Here is a 19213-nt window from a genome sequence, read left to right as displayed (position 1 = left end):
GACACCTTTAAACACAGGCGCAAGCTTGAGTGTGTGGTGCAATGTATACAAAATAATCTAAATTATAATATACCATTATACTGGAATCCACCAAGAATTAAGAAAACCTCAAAATTTATAATCGAATAATAATACGAATGATTACAACCCTAGCACCCCACAGGTCGCTTATAGTGGACTCTCTAGGAGTACGAATAGGAAATGAATTAAACAAATAAAAGCTTAAATCCCGTTTTGTGTTAGTAATTTGATCAAAAATGCCCATACGTCAGGGCAAAGCGCTCAGTGTTGTTTGCCTCACCGTTCAAAACGATTGATCTTGAGGACAAATCAGATATTGGAGACCAAATCTACAATGCTCGAGACTTGATGCTGATTTTATGCCTTTCTTACTGTTCTTCAATCTTTTTGGTCATATTTTCATAATATTATTTTGTCTTGTTACTTGTAAGATATTGTAAGGACACCTTACCTTTTTTTACCTAATTTCTTTACCAGGGAAAAGATTAAATTGGAATACAATCAATTTTCAAATTAAATTTGTCAAGATTCGACCCCATGACATTATTATTTCTCAACTATATGTTGTATAATAGCAAATCATATGTCACTTTACATTCCTCAACTGGCATTTATGCCACCGATTTTTCTGTTCACAGACAAGCACATGTGACATGCCCTTAACCAAACTTTTGGGAGCAACACTTCGAAAGGTTAGAGTTATTAATGCAGTTCAACATTATTTAGTACTCTACTAGAGGCTTCACGGGGACCAAACTTCGAAATTGATCGTATAAGTCAAAAGTACAACTTTAATGTACTAAAATGACTCCTACTGATATTCTCATGCTCACCATTTAACCCAAAAAAAAAAGACATTCTTATGCTCACCTGTCAAACTACATACAAATATACGTTTCAAGGATGTGTATTTTCACATACGCTACACTACAATACGTTCTTTAGCGGTAATATATTCGTTGTTAAATGATATTTCTCGCTAAATTATCATTCTGAAGTAGCGGCAACAAGTTATGCATAAGTAATTTTCTCTATCTAGTTCTAGTAAAAAACTCATTCTTGTGTTTGAGAAAACGAATAAACGGTTATTTACAAAAAAAAATTTCGAACTATGTTTCTAGGAATTTTATTTACAAATTAATTCATGAAAAAGAAAAGGCTTTGTAGCTAAAATAGTCCATGAGATTTGCATAACACATCACTTTGGTCCATGAGATTGAAAATCAATAGAAATGGTCCCTAAGATTGTCCACCATCCATTATTTTGGTATTTTCGTTAAAAACTCCGTTAATTATCCCGAGCTCTTGATCAAAAGTTTGGGCAATTTTCAAGGCTTCGTAATTCAATTGTTTCTTAACCAAATTCAACCCATAATATATCAAAATGAAGATAGGAAAGTGTAGAACAATATTATACCTATTTGGAAGCCCAATGGTTGCTAGAGATGGCTGGAAAATAGCTTGAAAGGTGACTGGTCTGTAAAAAAACTGGAAAACTCGCCGGAAACTAGGTAAACTTTAAACGTTTATAACTTCTTTAATACTCAACAAAATTGAGTGATTGAAAAATGAAAATAATACTTCTCAACGAGAAAAAAAAGATAATGGTATCTTTCTCCATGGCTAATTCGCCATGGTTTGACCAGAAAACAGCTCGAAAGTGGCTAACTTGAGACCAAGACAGCCACTTTCGAGCCATTTTTCGGCCAAATCACGATGATTTAGCCATAAAGAAAGGTTCCATGCTCTTCCTCTCGTTGAGAAGTATGATTTTCCTTTTTGAATCACTCAATTTCGTTGAGTATTGAAGAAGTTATGAATGTTTAAAGTTTACCCAATTTTCGGCAAGTTTTCCAGTTTTCCCGCGGACCAGTCATCTTTCAGCTTATTTTCTGGTCATCTTCGGCAACCATTGGGCTTCCAAATGGTATAATCTTGTTTTACACTTTCCTATCTTCATTTTGATATATTATGGATCAAATTTGGTTAAAAAAAAGTTGAGTTACGAAGATTTGAAAATTGCCCAAACTTTCGAGTCAGAGCTTCGGGACACTTAACGGAGTTTTTAACGGAATGACCAAAATAATGGATGTTGGACAATCTCAGGGACCATTTATATTGATTTTCAATCTTAGAGACCAAAGTGATGTGTTATGCAAATCTCAGGACCATTTTGGCTAAAAAGCCAAAAGAAAATAGTGCACCAAGTGAACCATCAGACAGAAGATGCGTCTGACAATACTAGCATGACTCGATCTACTAATACAAGACAATATGAACAGTGAAAATTAAAACCCAATAAATTAAAACCCAATATCTTTTATTTCTTTTACTTGTGACTCAAGGTACAAGTGTAACAAATAATTTGATCGCATCATAAATGTTGCTGCTAAGCCTGCTATGCCACGGAAGATTCGATGTTATCAGAAGTTCTGTATACGTTTACAACTAACAATCTGCAGACCAATCTGAACGCAGCTATATATATGTGTTTCTGTCCCTAGGCCTTGCTATATGTGCCAATGCCTTGCACTGCAAGACGTTGTGATGAAATATTGAAAAAGTATTTAGACCTGATTCTCCACATCGAAAATAGATGAGTACGGGGGAGCTTGAGTTTATAATGACGAAGAAGTAACTAAAGGCGGCGTGTGGCTTGACCCTGATTCCATGCAATTCGAAGGACGCAAACAAGGGGGGTAATAAGCAGTGCTAGCATTCTCATAGTTAAACTCCACCTGATTGCACTTCTCATCATATTCATCAAATTCCTTGGCATTCTGAAAGGAAGTGCCAATTCAATTAAGTTCAAAATTTGGACAAGATCAAGCACCATAAAAAAGCAATCATCCGTAGTTACTACAACAAATTTTAGCAATATACCTGAATAGATAAAAGGTGGAATGCAGGAAGAAAACGCATCTTGCAGTACTCATTAAACATCAATGTCAGCACTAGAAGTGGAACTGTGGAAAAGGATGCGGCCGGCTTTGATTTCAGTCCAAAGAGACCAATCATAGTGATTTGCATGAGAATGATTGCAACGAGAATATAATGATTGATGTAAGGCCAATACTGTCCACACGTATCATAAAAAGTCTCATAAACATCTTCAATCTGCAACAGAACGGAAGTTTATAACACATACAGTTGATATCAAAGTGCACAAAATGCTAATCTCTGGTGCAAAATAAATTTCAGCAATTGTCTTTAAAGATAGAGATACTAATTAGTAATTTATAACATGTTATAATTGAACACAAGTATCTAACTCCCGGGGCAGACCTCAACCTAAAGGTGCAAGATGGACTGGCTGTTTTGATGACCCATGTTCCGCTTCTCGCCTCAGATTCCAGAGAAAGTCTACTTTAAGGTTGATAGGTTATTGTTGGCCCATGCCCTAACAACTTAAACTTTTGCCACAGGTTGATTTCTACGAGCTGCAACAAATAACGCTTTCAGCAGCTACTAAATGAAAGTATTGAAAAGCTTGAAGCCAATGAATATTCTGGGATCTGAACTTTAAGTTGCATCTAAATGCAAAAATGTTTCTAAAATAATTACTTGACACCCTATATAAGTATTATTCTCAACCGCTTTTTGAAAAAATGAAAATCTTGATCTCTATGCTTCTCCTTAATTTTGTTTAGCTTATGAATGTTAATTGGGAGAAGAAAGAACAAAAGCACAACAAAAGGGACCAAAAGAATGTGGAAGCCGTGAATTTACAAGAACAGACATTCATAGGAACAATAACAATGACTTAAATAATAAATGCAAAGTTGCCAAAGTTAACCTGGTTTATACACCGCATAGCCGAGCAGGAAGTAACCAATAAAAAATGGGAGCATAAGTGGTGCCACAACTGCATATACTGTACCAATCAGCATGGACAGCGAGACCACAGGAATGATTCTGAAGTAAGGTAATGAATAAAGATAAGGAGGCTTCTCTTTTCCACGGCCATATGTACAGGACCTTATAGCATCCCAGCAAAGTAATCCTGGTTGGAGGATCTCCAAAGAAAACCCCGACAGCCCATCTGTCAAAATATATGTCACAAAGAAATCTGCCTGAAACATTAGAAATCAAGCTTTATGGACTAAATCAGTATTTTCAGAATTATTTAAAAATGATAAGGTGAAAACAATAAAGAAAAAGAAAGTATGCAACACAACAGAAAATTATCCAAGAGTCCACAACTATTTAAAACTTGTACAAGGAAAAGAAAAAAGCAACATTGAAATAGCTTTGGAAGTTATGAAGAGCGTGGATTAAAACGAAACGCAAACAGAATATTACAAAAGTATTAAGACCAACTCACTTGAGCGGAGACAGCTCTAGCAAGGTGGCTGGGGATATCTTTCGGATGAGTAAAAGATTCGCCAATTTCATCTATTAAAGAGCCAGATAACAAGCTCCAAAAGAAGACGTTTCCAACTAGGAAATAAAAACCCATGTTGCACGCTTTTATCTCCTCCGAGTATTGCAAATGGAACAATGTAGACAAACAAATTCAGAACGGCACTCGGAAGATACCCTGTTATGACAGAGCTTAACCCTGGCCTGTACATATTAACATTATCTAAGATGTCAATTCATAAAAACTATAACCAAAGCACTACAAAGTTTGCTTATAGAAGCTCTGAATTCAGAACCATGAATATTCAATTCTCTAATTTATGGAACTGTTTACCATTCAGATCTTTATATTGGTCCTTTCAATGTTTAATTTAATGTTCCAAAAGTTATGAATTAATAGTCAGATTGCTGAATTAATTGAGGCTTATATTCCACAAGTCAAAGATTCAACAAGCACGCATGATATTCAAGCAAAAAAGAACGGCAAGAAAATCTTACATCAATTTTAAAGCCATGGCAGGGGGAAACCATTTCTTTAACTTTTCAAATTTGGCGATTCCCTGGACGGCAGTGACTGGGATAGCAAAGAAAATTGTAAGAAGGGGGCTGCAACAGTAACTCCAAAATTGCAGAGTGGCAAAACTCGGACTGGGATTGCCAAATTTCTCCATGATACATCCCTGGGTTCTGGAGCATCGTCAGTGATCCAAAGAAGTGGATTTGAGTGCTGCTGGGAGTGGACAACTAGGGCTGCACCCAACCGAGACTTGAATGTAACAAAAGCAACAGCCAACTCCTACAAATATAAAAAACTCGGGATGGTTTTTTTGCGTACTTATGGAGTATAGTTTGCTGAGTTATTTGATAGAGCTTAAATGTATACAATTCTGAGCTATGAATATGGGAAGATCTACAGAAAATCATGGACCGAAGATCTCTTCCCTCTCATCGTGATCGAACATCAATTTGCCTATTTACCTAATCATGATTTTTTTTAGTCCTATTTTTGCAGACGAATAAGACAGTGCTGATTCCGATGTATTCTATTTCTATGACATTGAGTCTACCTTTTTCTTTCACTTGACCAAACATCTCACAACACGAGCTGACGAAAACCATGCAGTATGAAAGTAAGTACCATCCCGTTAGGCTTATACTGCTTGCCTTTGTTTGATATGTTCATTCATCACCAATACAAACTCCAACTACACAAAAAAGGAAGGCCCACTATAGAAGAAAAGTAGCTTATACTAGAGTAGTCGGCCTGTTGGACTTTCGATCTAGGCGTCTTAGTAGAGCCCTTTCCTATTGAGGAAGGCGAAGAAGTAGCCCAGCCGCACCGCCAAAACACCCCCACTAATCTGGTCTCTTCCCAGGAGGAGGAAGCAGGTCCATCTAGGAGGAGATTCTGTTTGCTCGATTGAGGGCCGCCTTTTGGCAAAATTTGATTTTCCCGAAGCTGAGGACATCCAATTTGCCCGTATTAAGGCCCAAGATCTTTTCGAGATCATGGTCGAAATTGTCCAACATATGGCAGGCCTTGATCCAGCGGGGGATTGGATGGGGCGCGGGGCTCGGGCTTTCTACAATCCGCGTACTGAAAAGGTCTAGCTGGGTTAGATTCCCATCTCCCTCTTGTTGCTTAGGCAACTTAAACCCTCAACATAGTGAGGTGTGGAGCGAAGGGCCTAACTCCACAACTGTTGATATACTGATGGTGAGGACCGAAGGGCGTCAAAGGGATATCCATATGACGTTGGATACCGAGCCTAAGTTGTAGAGTACAGAGTCTATATCGACGTCAACAAAAGCCAAGTCAAAGGAAAGAGCGATGCCCACATTAAAAAAAAGGGATTCGTCTCGTTTCTTCTCTAAACAAATTGAAGAACCTAATGGATCGAATGAATGGAAGAAGCTAATGTGCTACGTAGTTGAGGTCTACTTTATTGTAGGCTCCAACTTAATGATTGCCAAGAATTAGACCAGAAGTGGTTTTATTTACTTTTTCTTTGAATAGCACACCCACCATTTACGAGTCCAAAGAATAATTGACAAGCGGGAGGAAACATTTCACTGCTAGCTACTAAGAACCCAACATAACTCTTTTTTGAGAGAGTAAAGAAAAAGAAGCCATTAATTAATCATCACACTTGCTATAAATAACAAGGCCTGTGGAACTGATAAAAAGCACCAAAACCAAATGTTACGTTTGGATTAAGCACTTTTGCACAGTTAGCATATCCAGAGGTAGCATTAGAAAGGCTTAATTCTCAATGCAGATTCGTGTTGCTTTTCAAGGGTCTCTTCTGGGTCTCTGGTTCTGCTTCTTTGCTGCAAGCTTCTGCTATAGCAATGGAGAGACCATTGAGGTAACTGGTGAACAAGCAGCAGCCAAAGCTTTTTCAGGTAATATATATACTTATGTAGTTTCCTTTTAAGAACCAAAGTACTCTAAAATGACAACCATTTATTGAGTAATTAAATTGTGTCGGATTTGCATGGTTTTTTGCAACGTTGATTTTTAAGAGACGACCTAAATACTAAATAGTTCATAATATTGATACATTGTTGAATAGGGCCTTAGTTGAACCTCCCTATACATGCATGCATATATAAACAAAAAAATTTCAAAACTAATCTTAGTTTCCTTTTCCATTATATAAGACTCATATGTAATCATAGATCAGTCTAATGTGTGATTAAGTAGTAGTTATTTGATGATCATTTTGTGTATATATTCTTGGTTATTAGTTAATCATATATATTTGTTTTTCTCCTCCTACGTAATAATCTTATGCATCTCTGTGTCTATACTATGTCCATAATGAAGAGTTGCAAAGAGCAGAAGCTGCAGAAGTCAATGAAGAAGAGAAATTTAAATTGCCTCCACAAAAGCCATTCTTCAAGAAGCCGCCTCCATCTAAGATCTTTCCTCCGAAGCCCTTTTTCAAGCCACTCCCTCCACCAGTTCCAGTCTATAAGATTCCTCCCTACAAAAGGGGTCCTCCACCGGTTCCGGTTGTGGAAGAAAAGCCATTTCTGAAGAAGCCAATTTTCCATCCACTTCCAAAATTCAAGAAGCCACTTCCTCCACCTGTTCCAGTTTACAAGAAGCCACTTCCTCCACCAATTCCAGTTTACAAGAAGCCACTTCCTCCACCAATTCCAGTTTACAAGAAGCCACTTCCTCCACCAGTTCCAGTTTACAAGAAGCCGTTTCTCCCGACCATCTTCAAGAAGCCGATTCGAAAATTCAAGAAGCCATTTCCTCCACAATCATTCCTTGGGAAGCCATTACCTGCCACTGTTCCCTAAACTAGACTAGCTAGTTTTCCTTCCAAATAAGAGATGAGAAGCATATAAATAGCTATAGAATAAAGTCCTACATGGAGAGAGAAATGAGGTTGTTCTAACTTTATTATCTTGCAATTGTGTGTTGTGTTGTTGTTCTTGTTTGATTCTGCTGTTGTGCAGCTACCTTGTAATACGACCTTTGCATTTATTAATTACTGGAAAAAAAAATTTCCTTCATTCCAAAGAATCAACTTCGGCCCTTCAAAAATCCTTATGAATGAGATCATCAGCACATCAATATCGATAAATTTTCAGACCCAGCATGGTCCACCGTGTCTAATTTAATCACCTATATATTATAAAAGGCCTCAGTGATATTATGCTGAATTCTATTCTCTAACAGATATTTCATGAATTAAACTCAAATATGACAAAAGAAAAGAACTAAAAACCTGCACAAATTTGCAAAGAACCATTATATATAACACCAAATTTTTAATAGTGAGAGTGTAGAATCCTATAATTCTGGAAGGCATATTCTTGTTGTGCAAGATTCATTGAGACGGGTCAACAACCTATACCATCCCAAAACTTGCATCTTAATTATTACGACATGTTGAGTTTTATTGCAAAAGACCTTGATATGATTAGGAATCGAACCATTTATATTGTAATTCGTTTGATCAATTCTTTGTACTGTTCAACAATAAGAAATTCCGCTTCATGCTAATTAAAATTCTTTCTGCACTGCTCAAGCATTTGAGACACCTTTAAACACAGGTGCAAGCTTGAGTGTCCGGTGCAATGTATACAAAATACCCTAAATTATTATCCCCTATTAAACTGGAATCCACCAAGAATTAAGACAACCTCAAAATTTATAATCGAATAATAATACGAATGATTACAACCCTATCACCCCATAGGTTGCTTATAGGAGTACAAATAGGAAAACAAATAAAAGCTTAAATCCCGTTATGGGTTAGTAATTTGATCAAAAATGCCCATAAGTGCTCAGTGTTGTGCCTCGCTGTTCAAAACAGTTGATCTTGGCATAAATCAGATATTGGAGCCCAAATCTACAATGCTCGAGCCCTGAAGCTGATTTTATGCCTTTCTAACTGTTCTTCAATCTTTTTAGTCATATTTGAACCACGATATTATTTTGTTATGTTACTTGTAAGATATTGTGAGGCATCTTACCTTGTTTTTTTTACCTAATTTCTTTACCAGGGAAAAAGATTAAATTGAAATACAATCAATTTTCAAATTAAATTTGTCAAGATTGGACTCCATAACATTATTATTTCTCAACTAAATGGTGTATAATAGCAATCATGTGTCACTTTACATTCCTCAACTGGCATTTGTGCCACCGATTTTTCTGTTCCCAGACAAGCACATATGACATGCCCTTAACCAAACTTTTGGGAGCAACACTTTGAAAGCTTAGAGTTATTAATGCAGTTCAACATTACTTAGTACTCTACTAAAGGCTCCAGGGGGACCAAAGTTCGAAGTTGATCGTATAAGTCAAAAGTACAACTTTAAACTTTAATGTACTAAAATGACTTCCACCTGACATTCTCATGCTCACCTGTCAAACTATATACAAAGATACGTCCCCAGGATGTGTATTTTCTCATAGGATATGATGAGTCTATATTATACCATGTATTTTATCCTAATTTTAATATTAATTTATTGGTTATTTTGGTAGAATTTTGATATTTTGTTATATATTTTCAATGTAGGACATTTGACTTCCTCTGGAACAAAAAGTGATCAAACGGATGCATTTTGGAGTCATTCCAATTGGAGGATGTTCGTGAGTCTTTCAAGATGATTGTGCCAAAATTCTAGATTTTTCTACCAGACCGTTTGACCGTGGCAATGAAATTAAGGCCCAACGTGCAACTTTCTCAGATTAACGTTTCTGGATGTTTTGGGTATTTTGGAGGTCAAAATGGCATATTCTGAGGAAGATTTCTTCTGAGGATTTGTAGAGGACGTCTTCAGTTTTCAAAAGAGACCTTTTGGAAAAAATCGGAGTTGATTTGGTCGGTCAAAAGACTAATTTTCTGAGAACTCCGAATTCTAGTTCAAATAGGAAACCTTTTATTTTCTGTTTTATCATTTAATTATGTTCCCTAGTTTTATTCTAAGACCTTTCAAGGTAGGGTTTTATTTTCTAGTAGTATAAATAAGACTTTTAGCCATTAGAAAATGGGGGGGGGGGGGACGTACGTAGAGAATTTAGCTAGGCTTTGATGCTTTGTATTTTCAAGATGTTTTCTATCCTTTTTCTATTTCAATAAAACTCCTTGTGTTTTATGGTTGTTTGTAACTAATTTTTGTTTGCTAAGGCGATGCCTTGAGCCTTAGCATGAATATGTAGTTTTTATTTAATTGCTTATGATGTTATGCATGCATACGTTGAATTATTAATCACTGTGTTTAAACTATCTCTATATCTTAATGTTTAGCTACCATTAGAATGTTTAGATAAGTAATCGGATGCAATTTGGTCGGAATGCCACCGGGTAATTGAGTATTGCTTCTTGTGATTGATAGTTTTCATTTAATTTTGGGTGAATGCCATGTCTTAGGGGTTGCATGGTTTTTCAAACAAAGCATAATGAGTTATGCATGTTTATATTTGATCTGAATGCCACATACAGATTGCATGTTTGATATACGTTCTAGCTTGAGTGCCACAAGTAGAATATGCATAAGGAAAACCTAACCTTCAAAGTTGCATGGGTAATTCATAAGTAATTGGTAAATCTACATAGGATTGTTAAGGGGACAACGGAACCCTAGGCTTTTACAATTTGGTTTTCAAAACGTTTTCTTTTGTTTTCTTTACTTTGTCAATTTATTTAATTGTTTAATTTAAAATTCGTTTTTAATATTATAGGTCATAAAATCAACATTTTCCAATCTTTATTTTCAAATAGTTAATTAAGAATTAGTTTAAATACAAATTATTCATTCAATCCCTGTAGAAAACGACCTTGCTTGAGCTGCTATACTATGACAACCTTGTACTCTTGCAAGTATTTTTAAATGTTTTTATCCCTACTTTTCCAAGTGGTAAAAATGCCTATCAGGCTACACTACAATACGTTCTTCAATGGTAACATATTCATCGTTAAATAATATTTTCCTCGCTAAGTTATCATTCTGCAATGGCGGCAATAGGTTATGCATAAGTAATTTTCTTTGTCTAATTCAAGTAAAAAAACTCATTCTTGTGTTTGAGAAAACAAATAAACGGTTATGTACACATAAAATGTCAAACTATGTTTCTAGGAATTTTATTTACAAATTAATTCATGAAAAGGAAAATTAATGCACCAAGTGAACCATCAAACAAAAGATGCGTCTGACACTACTTGCATGACTCGATCTACTAATACAAGACAATCTGAACATTGCAAGTTAAAACCTAATATCTTTTATTGCTTTTACTTGTGACTCAAGGTACAGATTATTCAAGCATAACAAATAATTTGCTCGCATCATAAATGTTGCCGCTAAGCCTGCTATGCTACGGAAGATTCGATGTTATCAGAATAAGTTCTGTATACGTTAACAACTAACAATATACTCTAGACCAATCTGAACGCAGCTATATATATGCGTTTCTGTCTCTAGGCCTTGCTATATGTGTCAATGCCTTGCACTGCAAGACGTGGTGATGAAATATGTAAAAAAGCAATTAGACCTGATTCTCCACATCGAAAAAAGACAGAGTACAGGGGGAGCTTGAGTTTATAATGACGAAGAAGTAACTAAAGGCGGCGTGTGGCTTGACCCTGATTCCATGCAATTCAAAGGACGCAAACAAGGGGGGCAATAAGCAGTGCTAGCATTCTCATAGTTAAACTCCACCTGATTGCACTTCTCATCAAGTTCATCAAATTCCTTGGCATTCTGAAAGGAAGTACCAATTCAATTAAGTTCAAAATTTGGACAAGATCAAGCACCATAAAAAAGCAATCATCCGTAGTTACTACAACAAATGCACCCTAGGAAATGCTTACACGACTTTATTCAAAGCGAGTTAACAGATTGTTTCAAGGAACATGCTATAATGTTCAAGTGTTGTTTCCCTACACAATCCAGTAAATATACAAAAACAATTTTAGCAATATACCTGAATAGATAAAAGGTGGAATGCAGGAAGAAAACGCATCTTGCAGTACTCATTAAACATCAATGTCAGCACTAGAAGTGGAACTGTGGAAAAGGATGCGGCCGGCTTTGATTTCAGTCCAAAGAGACCAATCATAGTGATTTGCATGAGAATGATTGCAACGAGAATATAATGATTGATGTAAGGCCAATACTGTCCACACGTATCATAAAAAGTCTCATAAACATCTTCAATCTGCAACAGAACCGAAGTTTATAACACATGCAGTTGATATCAAAGTGCACAAAATGCTCAGCTCTGGTGCAAAATAATTTTAGCAATTGTCTTTAAAGATAGAGATACTAATTAGTAATTTATAACATTTTATAATTGAACACAAGCCTCTAACCCCCGGGGCAGACCTCAACCCAAAGGCACAAGACATACTGCCTGTTTTGATGACCCATGTTCTCCTTCTCGCCTCAGATTCCAGAGAAAGTCGATAGGTTATTTTTGGCCCATACCCTAGCAACTTTAACTTTTGCTGCTGGTTGATCTCTATGAGCTACAACAAATAACGGTTTCAGCAGCTACTAAATGTAGTATTGAAAAGCTTGAAGGCAATGGATATTCTGGGATCTGAACTTTAAGTTGCATCTAAATGCAAAAATGTTTCTAAAATAATTACTTGACACCCTATATACGTATTATTCTCAACCACTTTTTGAAAAAATGAAAATCTTGATCTCTATGCTTCTCCTTAATTTTGTTTAGCTTATGAATGTTAATTGGGAGAAGAAAGAACAAAAGCACAACTACAAAAGGGACCAAAATAATGTGGAAGCCATGAATTTACTAGAACAGACATTAATAAATGCAAAGTTGCCAAAGTTAACCTGGTTTATATACACCGCATAGCCAAGCAGGAAGTAACCAATCAAAAATGGGAGCATAAGTGGTGCCACAACTGCATATACTGTACCAATCAGCACAGAAAGCGAGACCACAGGAATGATTCTGAAGTAAGGTAATGAATAAAGATAAGGAGTCTTCTCTTTTCCACGGCCATATGTACAGGACCTTATAGCATCCCAGCAAAGTAATCCTGGTTGAAGGATCTCCAAAGAAAACCCCGACAGTCCATCTGTCAAAATATATGTCACAAAGAAATCTGCCTGAAACATTAGAAATCAAGCTTTATGGACCAAATCAGTATTTTCAAAATTATTTAAAAAATGATAAGGTGAAAACAATAAAGAAAAAGACAGTATGCAACACAACAGAAAATTATCCAAGAGTCCACAACTATTTAAAACTTATACAAGGAAAAGAAAAAAGTAACACTGAAATAGCTTTGGAAATTATGAAGAGCGTGAATTAAAACGAAATGTAAACAGAATATTACAAAAGTATTAAGACCAACTCACTTGAGCAGAGACAGCTCTAGCAAGGTGACTGGGGATATCTTTTGGATGAGTAAAAGATTCGCCAATTTCATCTATTAAAGAGCCCGATAGCAAGCTCCAAAAGAAGACGTTTCCAACTAGGAAATAAAAAACCATGTTGCAAGCTTTTATCTCCTCCCTGCTCTTTGAGATACAGCCTGATAGTTTAGCCATTCCGAGCATTGCAAATGGAACAATGTAGATGAACAAATTCAGAACGGCACTCGGAAGATACCCTGTTATGACAGAGCTTAACCCTGGTCTGTACATATTAACATTATCTAAGATGTCAAATCATAAAAACTATAACCAAAGCAGTACAAAGTTTAACGAAGTTCGCTTATAGAAGCTCTGAATTCAGAACCATGAATATTCAATTCACCAAATTCTGAAACTGTTTATCATTTGAATCTTTATACCGGTCCTTTCAATGTTTAATTTCATGTTCCAAAAGTTATGAATTAATAGACAGATTGCTGCATTAGTTGAGGCCTATATTCCACAAGTCAAAGATTCAACAAGCAGGCATGATATTCAAGCAAACAGAATGGCGAGAAAATCTTACATCAACTGTAAAGCCATGGCAGGGGGAAACCATTTCTTTAACTTTTCAAATTTGGCAATTCCCTGGACGGCTGTGACTGGGATAGCAAAGAAAATTGTAAGAAGGGAGGCTGCAACAATAACTCCAAAATTGCAGAGTGGCAAAACTCGGACTGGGATCGCCAAATTTCTCCATGATACATCCCTGGGTTCTGGAGCATCGTCAGTGATCCAAAGAAGTGGATTTGAGTGCTGCTGAGAGTGGACAACTAGGGCTGCACCCAACCGAGACTTGAATGTAACAAAGGCAACAGGCAACTCCTACAAATATAAAAGGACTCGGGATGGTTATTTGCATACTTATGGAGTACATTTTACTGAGTTATTTGATAGTTAGAACTTAAATGTATACAATTATGTAAAGTAGGGGTGAAAATGGTTATGGACTGTGAATGATTAAGCGAAAATAAACTATGAGTTTGGGAAGATCTACAGACAATCAATAACAATAGGCTTTTTCTAATGGAATAACAATGTGTGTGATGAAGGGAGAGAGAGAGAGAGGGGGGGGGGGGGGAGAGAGAGAGAGAGCAAAAGGAACATATTTCTTAAAGCAGGTAGGTTTATTAAAATAAATAAAAGTATTTGTTTCCGACAAAGTGGAGACACATGTCACTAGACCAAATGGTCATTGGCGTGTGCATTTGATGGATATACAAATGACTAAATAGAGAATTTGCTAAAGATGGAGTCACAATGAAACGATAAAGAATTATTACTATGCATAAAGAACATACATATTCCGAATCTGCCTTATGCGATGTATTATTAAGGCTACTATCACTATGATAATCACCTTTTCGTGGAGCATATCTTCACACTGTAACTGGTGTATCTTGTGATGAAGTTCTTCAAGCTTTTCCTCATAGACCGATAATTTCTCAGAATCTTCATGAGATGGATTCAAGAGCAAAGGGGTTTGGTTATGTTTCTTGACCACAGACTGCTTTCTCAAGTCCTCTATCTTTTTTTCGATGGATTTTGATTGGTTCTACACATAAGATTATCTTGATTAAATGATGATCAAATATATAATAGGGTAAGAAAAAGAAGAATAATCAACCATAATAACTATAAATGTTAAAAATAAATCATATTCCCACATCATACTCTCAACAATTCACCATAAAACCACAGAACCATTAACCCTCATCAAGAATATGAACCATTATCCTTATTAGTATGTGTTTAACCAGATCGCAAACAATCCCATGATACAACTCAGAGTATCAACATTTTTATCAAATAGATAATTCTTTAATTTCTAATCTCACATTCTCAATATAAGGAACAGACTGCAAGACATAAAAATATAGTGGACTGAGGCAGGGAGCTAATGTGAAAATGTTCAAGGCTTACCAACAACTCCTTAAATTCTTTCCCATCATACAATATCTGATAAGAATGATAGGCATACGGATGATGTTTAGAGAAGAACTCATCAACACAACACCCGCGAGACTTGTGTTCGCTGCAGAATGGAATTTCCCGAACCAGAACATTAAACTGATTAGGCTGATGCCTAACGTTCAGAAGTTGCTGAATCCTTTTAGCCAAAATCTCCTTATATTCCTGAAGAAGAAATTATGCAGGAAGTCACCTGTTATGTAGACTCATCTAAGTGTTACGGTTCAAAAAGCAAACATTATTAAATCCAATAACTAATAATTCTTGAAAATATGGATTGTGAGAGTGTAACATTCACCTTGTGCAATAGGTATACGCCATAGAGAGATATAAACCATAGGCATGAACAATGCACCCAAAGCCTGTGGAAGTTGGAAAACTTTGGTAACCTAAGTAATTATGAAAGAATCTGATCCACTGCAAAACTAAGACAGTCTTACCTGTTGGAACCTGGACTAATGTTAGATATTGAGAAAAAATCCAAGGAATGGTCGCTCCTAGCTGTAAGACCATCGCCATTATAATTTATTGGAACAAGTACCACCAATCCAATAAGGGAGCATACCACAAAGAATCTGATACTGCAAAGAAAGAAATATATCAACATTGGCATTTGACACCCAACTTCTCTAGGCCACAAAAAGCAAAACCCAACCCCACCCAACCACCATCGCAAAGGCGCCCCCCCCCCCCGGCGGGGGTGCCCTTCCCCCAGGGGCCCAAGTCATTGATTGAATGAGGGAGGCTCTAAGCATTTTTTTTTTTTTTCCTTTTTTTTTCCTGCAAAAATTTTACTATTGTTAAGAGAGGGGCATAATTGGAAACTATTACAACAATTTATGGAAGAGGGAGTTTTGAACTGGAATGCATGGATAAAAACCTAACATCCCAGTAGACCGCATGCAAATATGCCAAAGAAGAATCTGAGATACTAGACCTAATCACTCTCAAATTATCAGGGGTTTGATTTCTCTAGTTCTCCTACCCCAAACTCTATTATATACTCACCAATATAGTTCTATGTATTGGTACTATGAGAAATGCTAAGGAGAATCTTAAAAGTGGGACACCTCATGTTTTTTGCATAATATTTTATAATCTTGGTACGGAAATTGACGTTAAACTGTGAGGTAACTGAAGGTCCATGGAGAGTCCTAATTTTAGAAAGTTTCTTTCGCATTTATCTTGGTCTCTCTCCCCCTTCCCTTCCCTCCTATTTCAATGATTACGGTTTAGCCACGTTAACATTTTATATTGATTTTTTTTATAGAGACAATAAGATAAAAAATAATATGTTAGGGGAGAGGAGGGAAGGAGATGGGAATAGAAGGGGAGAAAATCCTACTAGGATTCTCTTCCCCCCTCTTTTCATCCCCTTTCATCCTCTCTTCTCACATTTTCTTATTTTGTCTTTTTCTTGCTATAAAACATTAATATAAAATATTGACGTAGATTAACCGTGACCGTTCAAAGAAAAAAAGAGGGAAGAGAATCTTATTCCATTAACTAATACCTTGACTCTTGTTTCAGTAACTTATGTTTTCACAATATTATAAAATAATGCTTTTTTTATTCACATTTACACATGCAGAAAATGCTAGTGATAATAATTAAACGGAACTGAAAATTCACTTAATTTATGTATTTAATTATTGTTTATTTTTCCTACACTAAATTTATCTGAACTAAAGAAAGTGATCCGAATTTGATTGCAGAAAGAAAGCACATCGTTTTAGCCAACTTATTTAAGACGTTTATAAGATAAATGCATTGAAAACAAGAAAAAAAAAAGCCACCTATATATTAAAAACCAATGAACAATATAAGTGAACAAGATTAGACGCTATTAGTGGAAAGACAAATCTACTATACATTCCAATTCTATATAATATTTAACTTTAATAATTAACGAACCCGAATTTGAAGAGCCTAATGATGATAAGAGCGTCGAGGCCATTGGATTGGAGGATTTCATCCTCGGAGACGCGAAACGCGCGGGAAATCCATGTGACAGAAGGGAGGAACCGGCGGAAACCGACGGGTGACGAGGCGTAATTATCATCGAAGTCCGGAATGCGGCGGTGGCTCTGGCAGTTGGATTCAGAGAGGCGGCGAGGATAGTAAATAGGGGCATTTGACGGTTGTTTCTTGAGGACGGAGAAGAGGGTGAGGATGAAAATAGCCAACCCTATGTTTATGGCCGCTGAAGCTATCAGGCTTTCAGGGTTCATGATCTCGCTCTCTTGGTTATAGATTGATTTTTTTTTGGAGGTTGGAAGAAGAGTGAGAAAACTATGAGGTAGGAGAGAGAGGGGGTGATGTGCATGCAAATGAAAGAGAGATGCAGAAGTTGGCAGGTCTGGTGGGTACGTGGCGAGTTTCATGTGAAAGATGACGATATAACTGGTTGGACATGTTGTGTATCGAGTTTGTTTGCTGCTTTTGAGGGGTTAAAGTTTGAACCTGTAACATTTCACATCGCTTAGAGGAGTGGATTATCTAAATCTTATATGTATATTCCCATTTCTATTTAGCAGGAGGCTTTTTGGGAGCTCATTGGCTTCGGGTTCCATGGGAACTTCGAAGTTAAGCGAGTAACGCGCGAGAGCACTCCCATGATGGTTGACCCACTAGGAAGTTCTCGTGTGAGTTCTTAGAAACAAAACCGTGAGGATGTGATCAAGGCCCAAAGAGGACAATATCGTACTACGGTGGTGGAGCGGGACCGAATTGTGGTGGGGACGGCGAAGGTCCGGGTTGTGGTGGGGGCCCAAGCCTGATAGAGCCTTTGTAAATGAAAATTTTCTAAATTACTTTTTTCTTTTTGGGATAATAAAATTAGTTGATATTATTGGTTTGAAAAAAAAAATTACAATATGCTCATCCATATAAGTTTAAGAACAAAACCTTCAACAAACCAATTTTGAAAGAGAACTCTAAAGGAAGAAAAAATAATTGAAAATATGACTTTAACCTCTTAAATTCAATTTTTTCCATGTAAAACCCGATATAAATTTTTTATCTCAAAAAAATCCAATGACTAGGATCCATCTAAGTGAATTCATTAATTACATATTACTTTACACATTTACATTTTTTAGATACCTAAAATACCCCTATTGCATATTTGATGTGCACAATTAATTCTATGTGGATTGTAAGGAGAGAGCTAATGATTTTGCAAAAAGAAAAATAAGACATTAATGTTAAAAAATTCATTGCATATTAATATCAAATATGAGAATTGTTGGCTTAATTCTATGTATCTGGCATTATGAGTTCATATATATATATATATATATATAAGCTTCGACTGAAATGTGTTGCTCTAGCCTTGCATTTCGGTGTATGGTATGTGTTATTGATTGATGTAATTGTCGAATGTTCATTTCCAATGATGCAAAATATTGTATACCAACAACAAAATATTGCATAAACTTAGGAATTGGATCATGCTTTTGATTTTATCTTTTTACCTGCAAACAATCATATACATATTAATTTACCTACCTACTATTTGAAATGTTCATTTCCAATGATGCAAAATATTGTATATGTTACAATCCGTCCATAATTTTATTTTATTTTTTAAATCTGAAATGATCAAAATGCCCTTAGAGGGTATGTGTCGACTTTCATTGACTTACTGGTCATGACACATGTGACATATTAATTAGTATATTCTGACAGCACTCGTTATTATGAACGACTGATTATAAGCGTAGCGAAAATTAAAATAAAATAATTTTACGGAACACGTATAAATTATTTTATGTAAAATAGTGAAAAAGATAATAGCACTAGATATAAAATATTAATGATAGAATAAAATAATAAAGAAAGAAGAAAAAATGAGAGGTCGAGAAGGATCGAGAAAAAGAAAAGAAGGAAAGGAAAAAAAAAAAAGGGGGGGGGGGTGGTGAAGGGGAGGACTCCCTCT

At 36.1% G+C, this 19213-nt stretch overlaps 2 protein-coding genes and 1 pseudogene across 3 annotated transcripts; 1 reads left to right on the top strand and 2 right to left on the bottom strand.

Moving 5' to 3' along the window:
• Positions 1 to 2322: 2322 nt before the first annotated feature.
• Positions 2323 to 5894, bottom strand: LOC137748065 (hyperosmolality-gated Ca2+ permeable channel 2.5-like; annotated as a pseudogene). Its single transcript, XR_015966897.1, has 6 exons — positions 5724 to 5894; positions 4882 to 5179; positions 4346 to 4587; positions 3826 to 4094; positions 2905 to 3148; positions 2323 to 2801 (listed from the first exon to the last, which is right to left on the bottom strand). The product of XR_015966897.1 is annotated as a hyperosmolality-gated Ca2+ permeable channel 2.5-like (transcript).
• A 678-nt stretch (positions 5895 to 6572) lies between these two features.
• Positions 6573 to 7914, top strand: LOC137749047 (uncharacterized). Its single transcript, XM_068489234.2, has 2 exons — positions 6573 to 6789; positions 7214 to 7914. The coding sequence occupies exons 1-2, from the start codon at positions 6657 to 6659 to the stop codon at positions 7696 to 7698; spliced, it is 618 nt and encodes a 205-aa protein (XP_068345335.1). The 5' UTR covers positions 6573 to 6656; the 3' UTR covers positions 7699 to 7914.
• A 3200-nt stretch (positions 7915 to 11114) lies between these two features.
• LOC137746568 (hyperosmolality-gated Ca2+ permeable channel 2.5-like) lies at positions 11115 to 17609 on the bottom strand. Its single transcript, XM_068486586.2, has 10 exons — positions 17188 to 17609; positions 15714 to 15854; positions 15572 to 15635; positions 15226 to 15438; positions 14663 to 14857; positions 13829 to 14127; positions 13246 to 13525; positions 12715 to 12993; positions 11840 to 12073; positions 11115 to 11616 (listed from the first exon to the last, which is right to left on the bottom strand). Exons 1-10 carry the CDS (start codon positions 17502 to 17504, stop codon positions 11455 to 11457), a joined length of 2184 nt encoding a protein of 727 aa, XP_068342687.1. The 5' UTR covers positions 17505 to 17609; the 3' UTR covers positions 11115 to 11454.
• Between the last annotated feature and the right edge of the window lie 1604 nt (positions 17610 to 19213).

This window comes from Pyrus communis, chromosome 2 (genome assembly GCF_041283825.1).
Source record: "Pyrus communis isolate YQ-2024b chromosome 2, ASM4128382v1, whole genome shotgun sequence".
Classification (NCBI taxonomy): Eukaryota; Viridiplantae; Streptophyta; class Magnoliopsida; order Rosales; family Rosaceae; genus Pyrus; species Pyrus communis.
The sequence above is the reverse complement of the archived record's forward strand: the minus strand, read 5'-3'. Positions and strand labels throughout refer to the sequence as shown.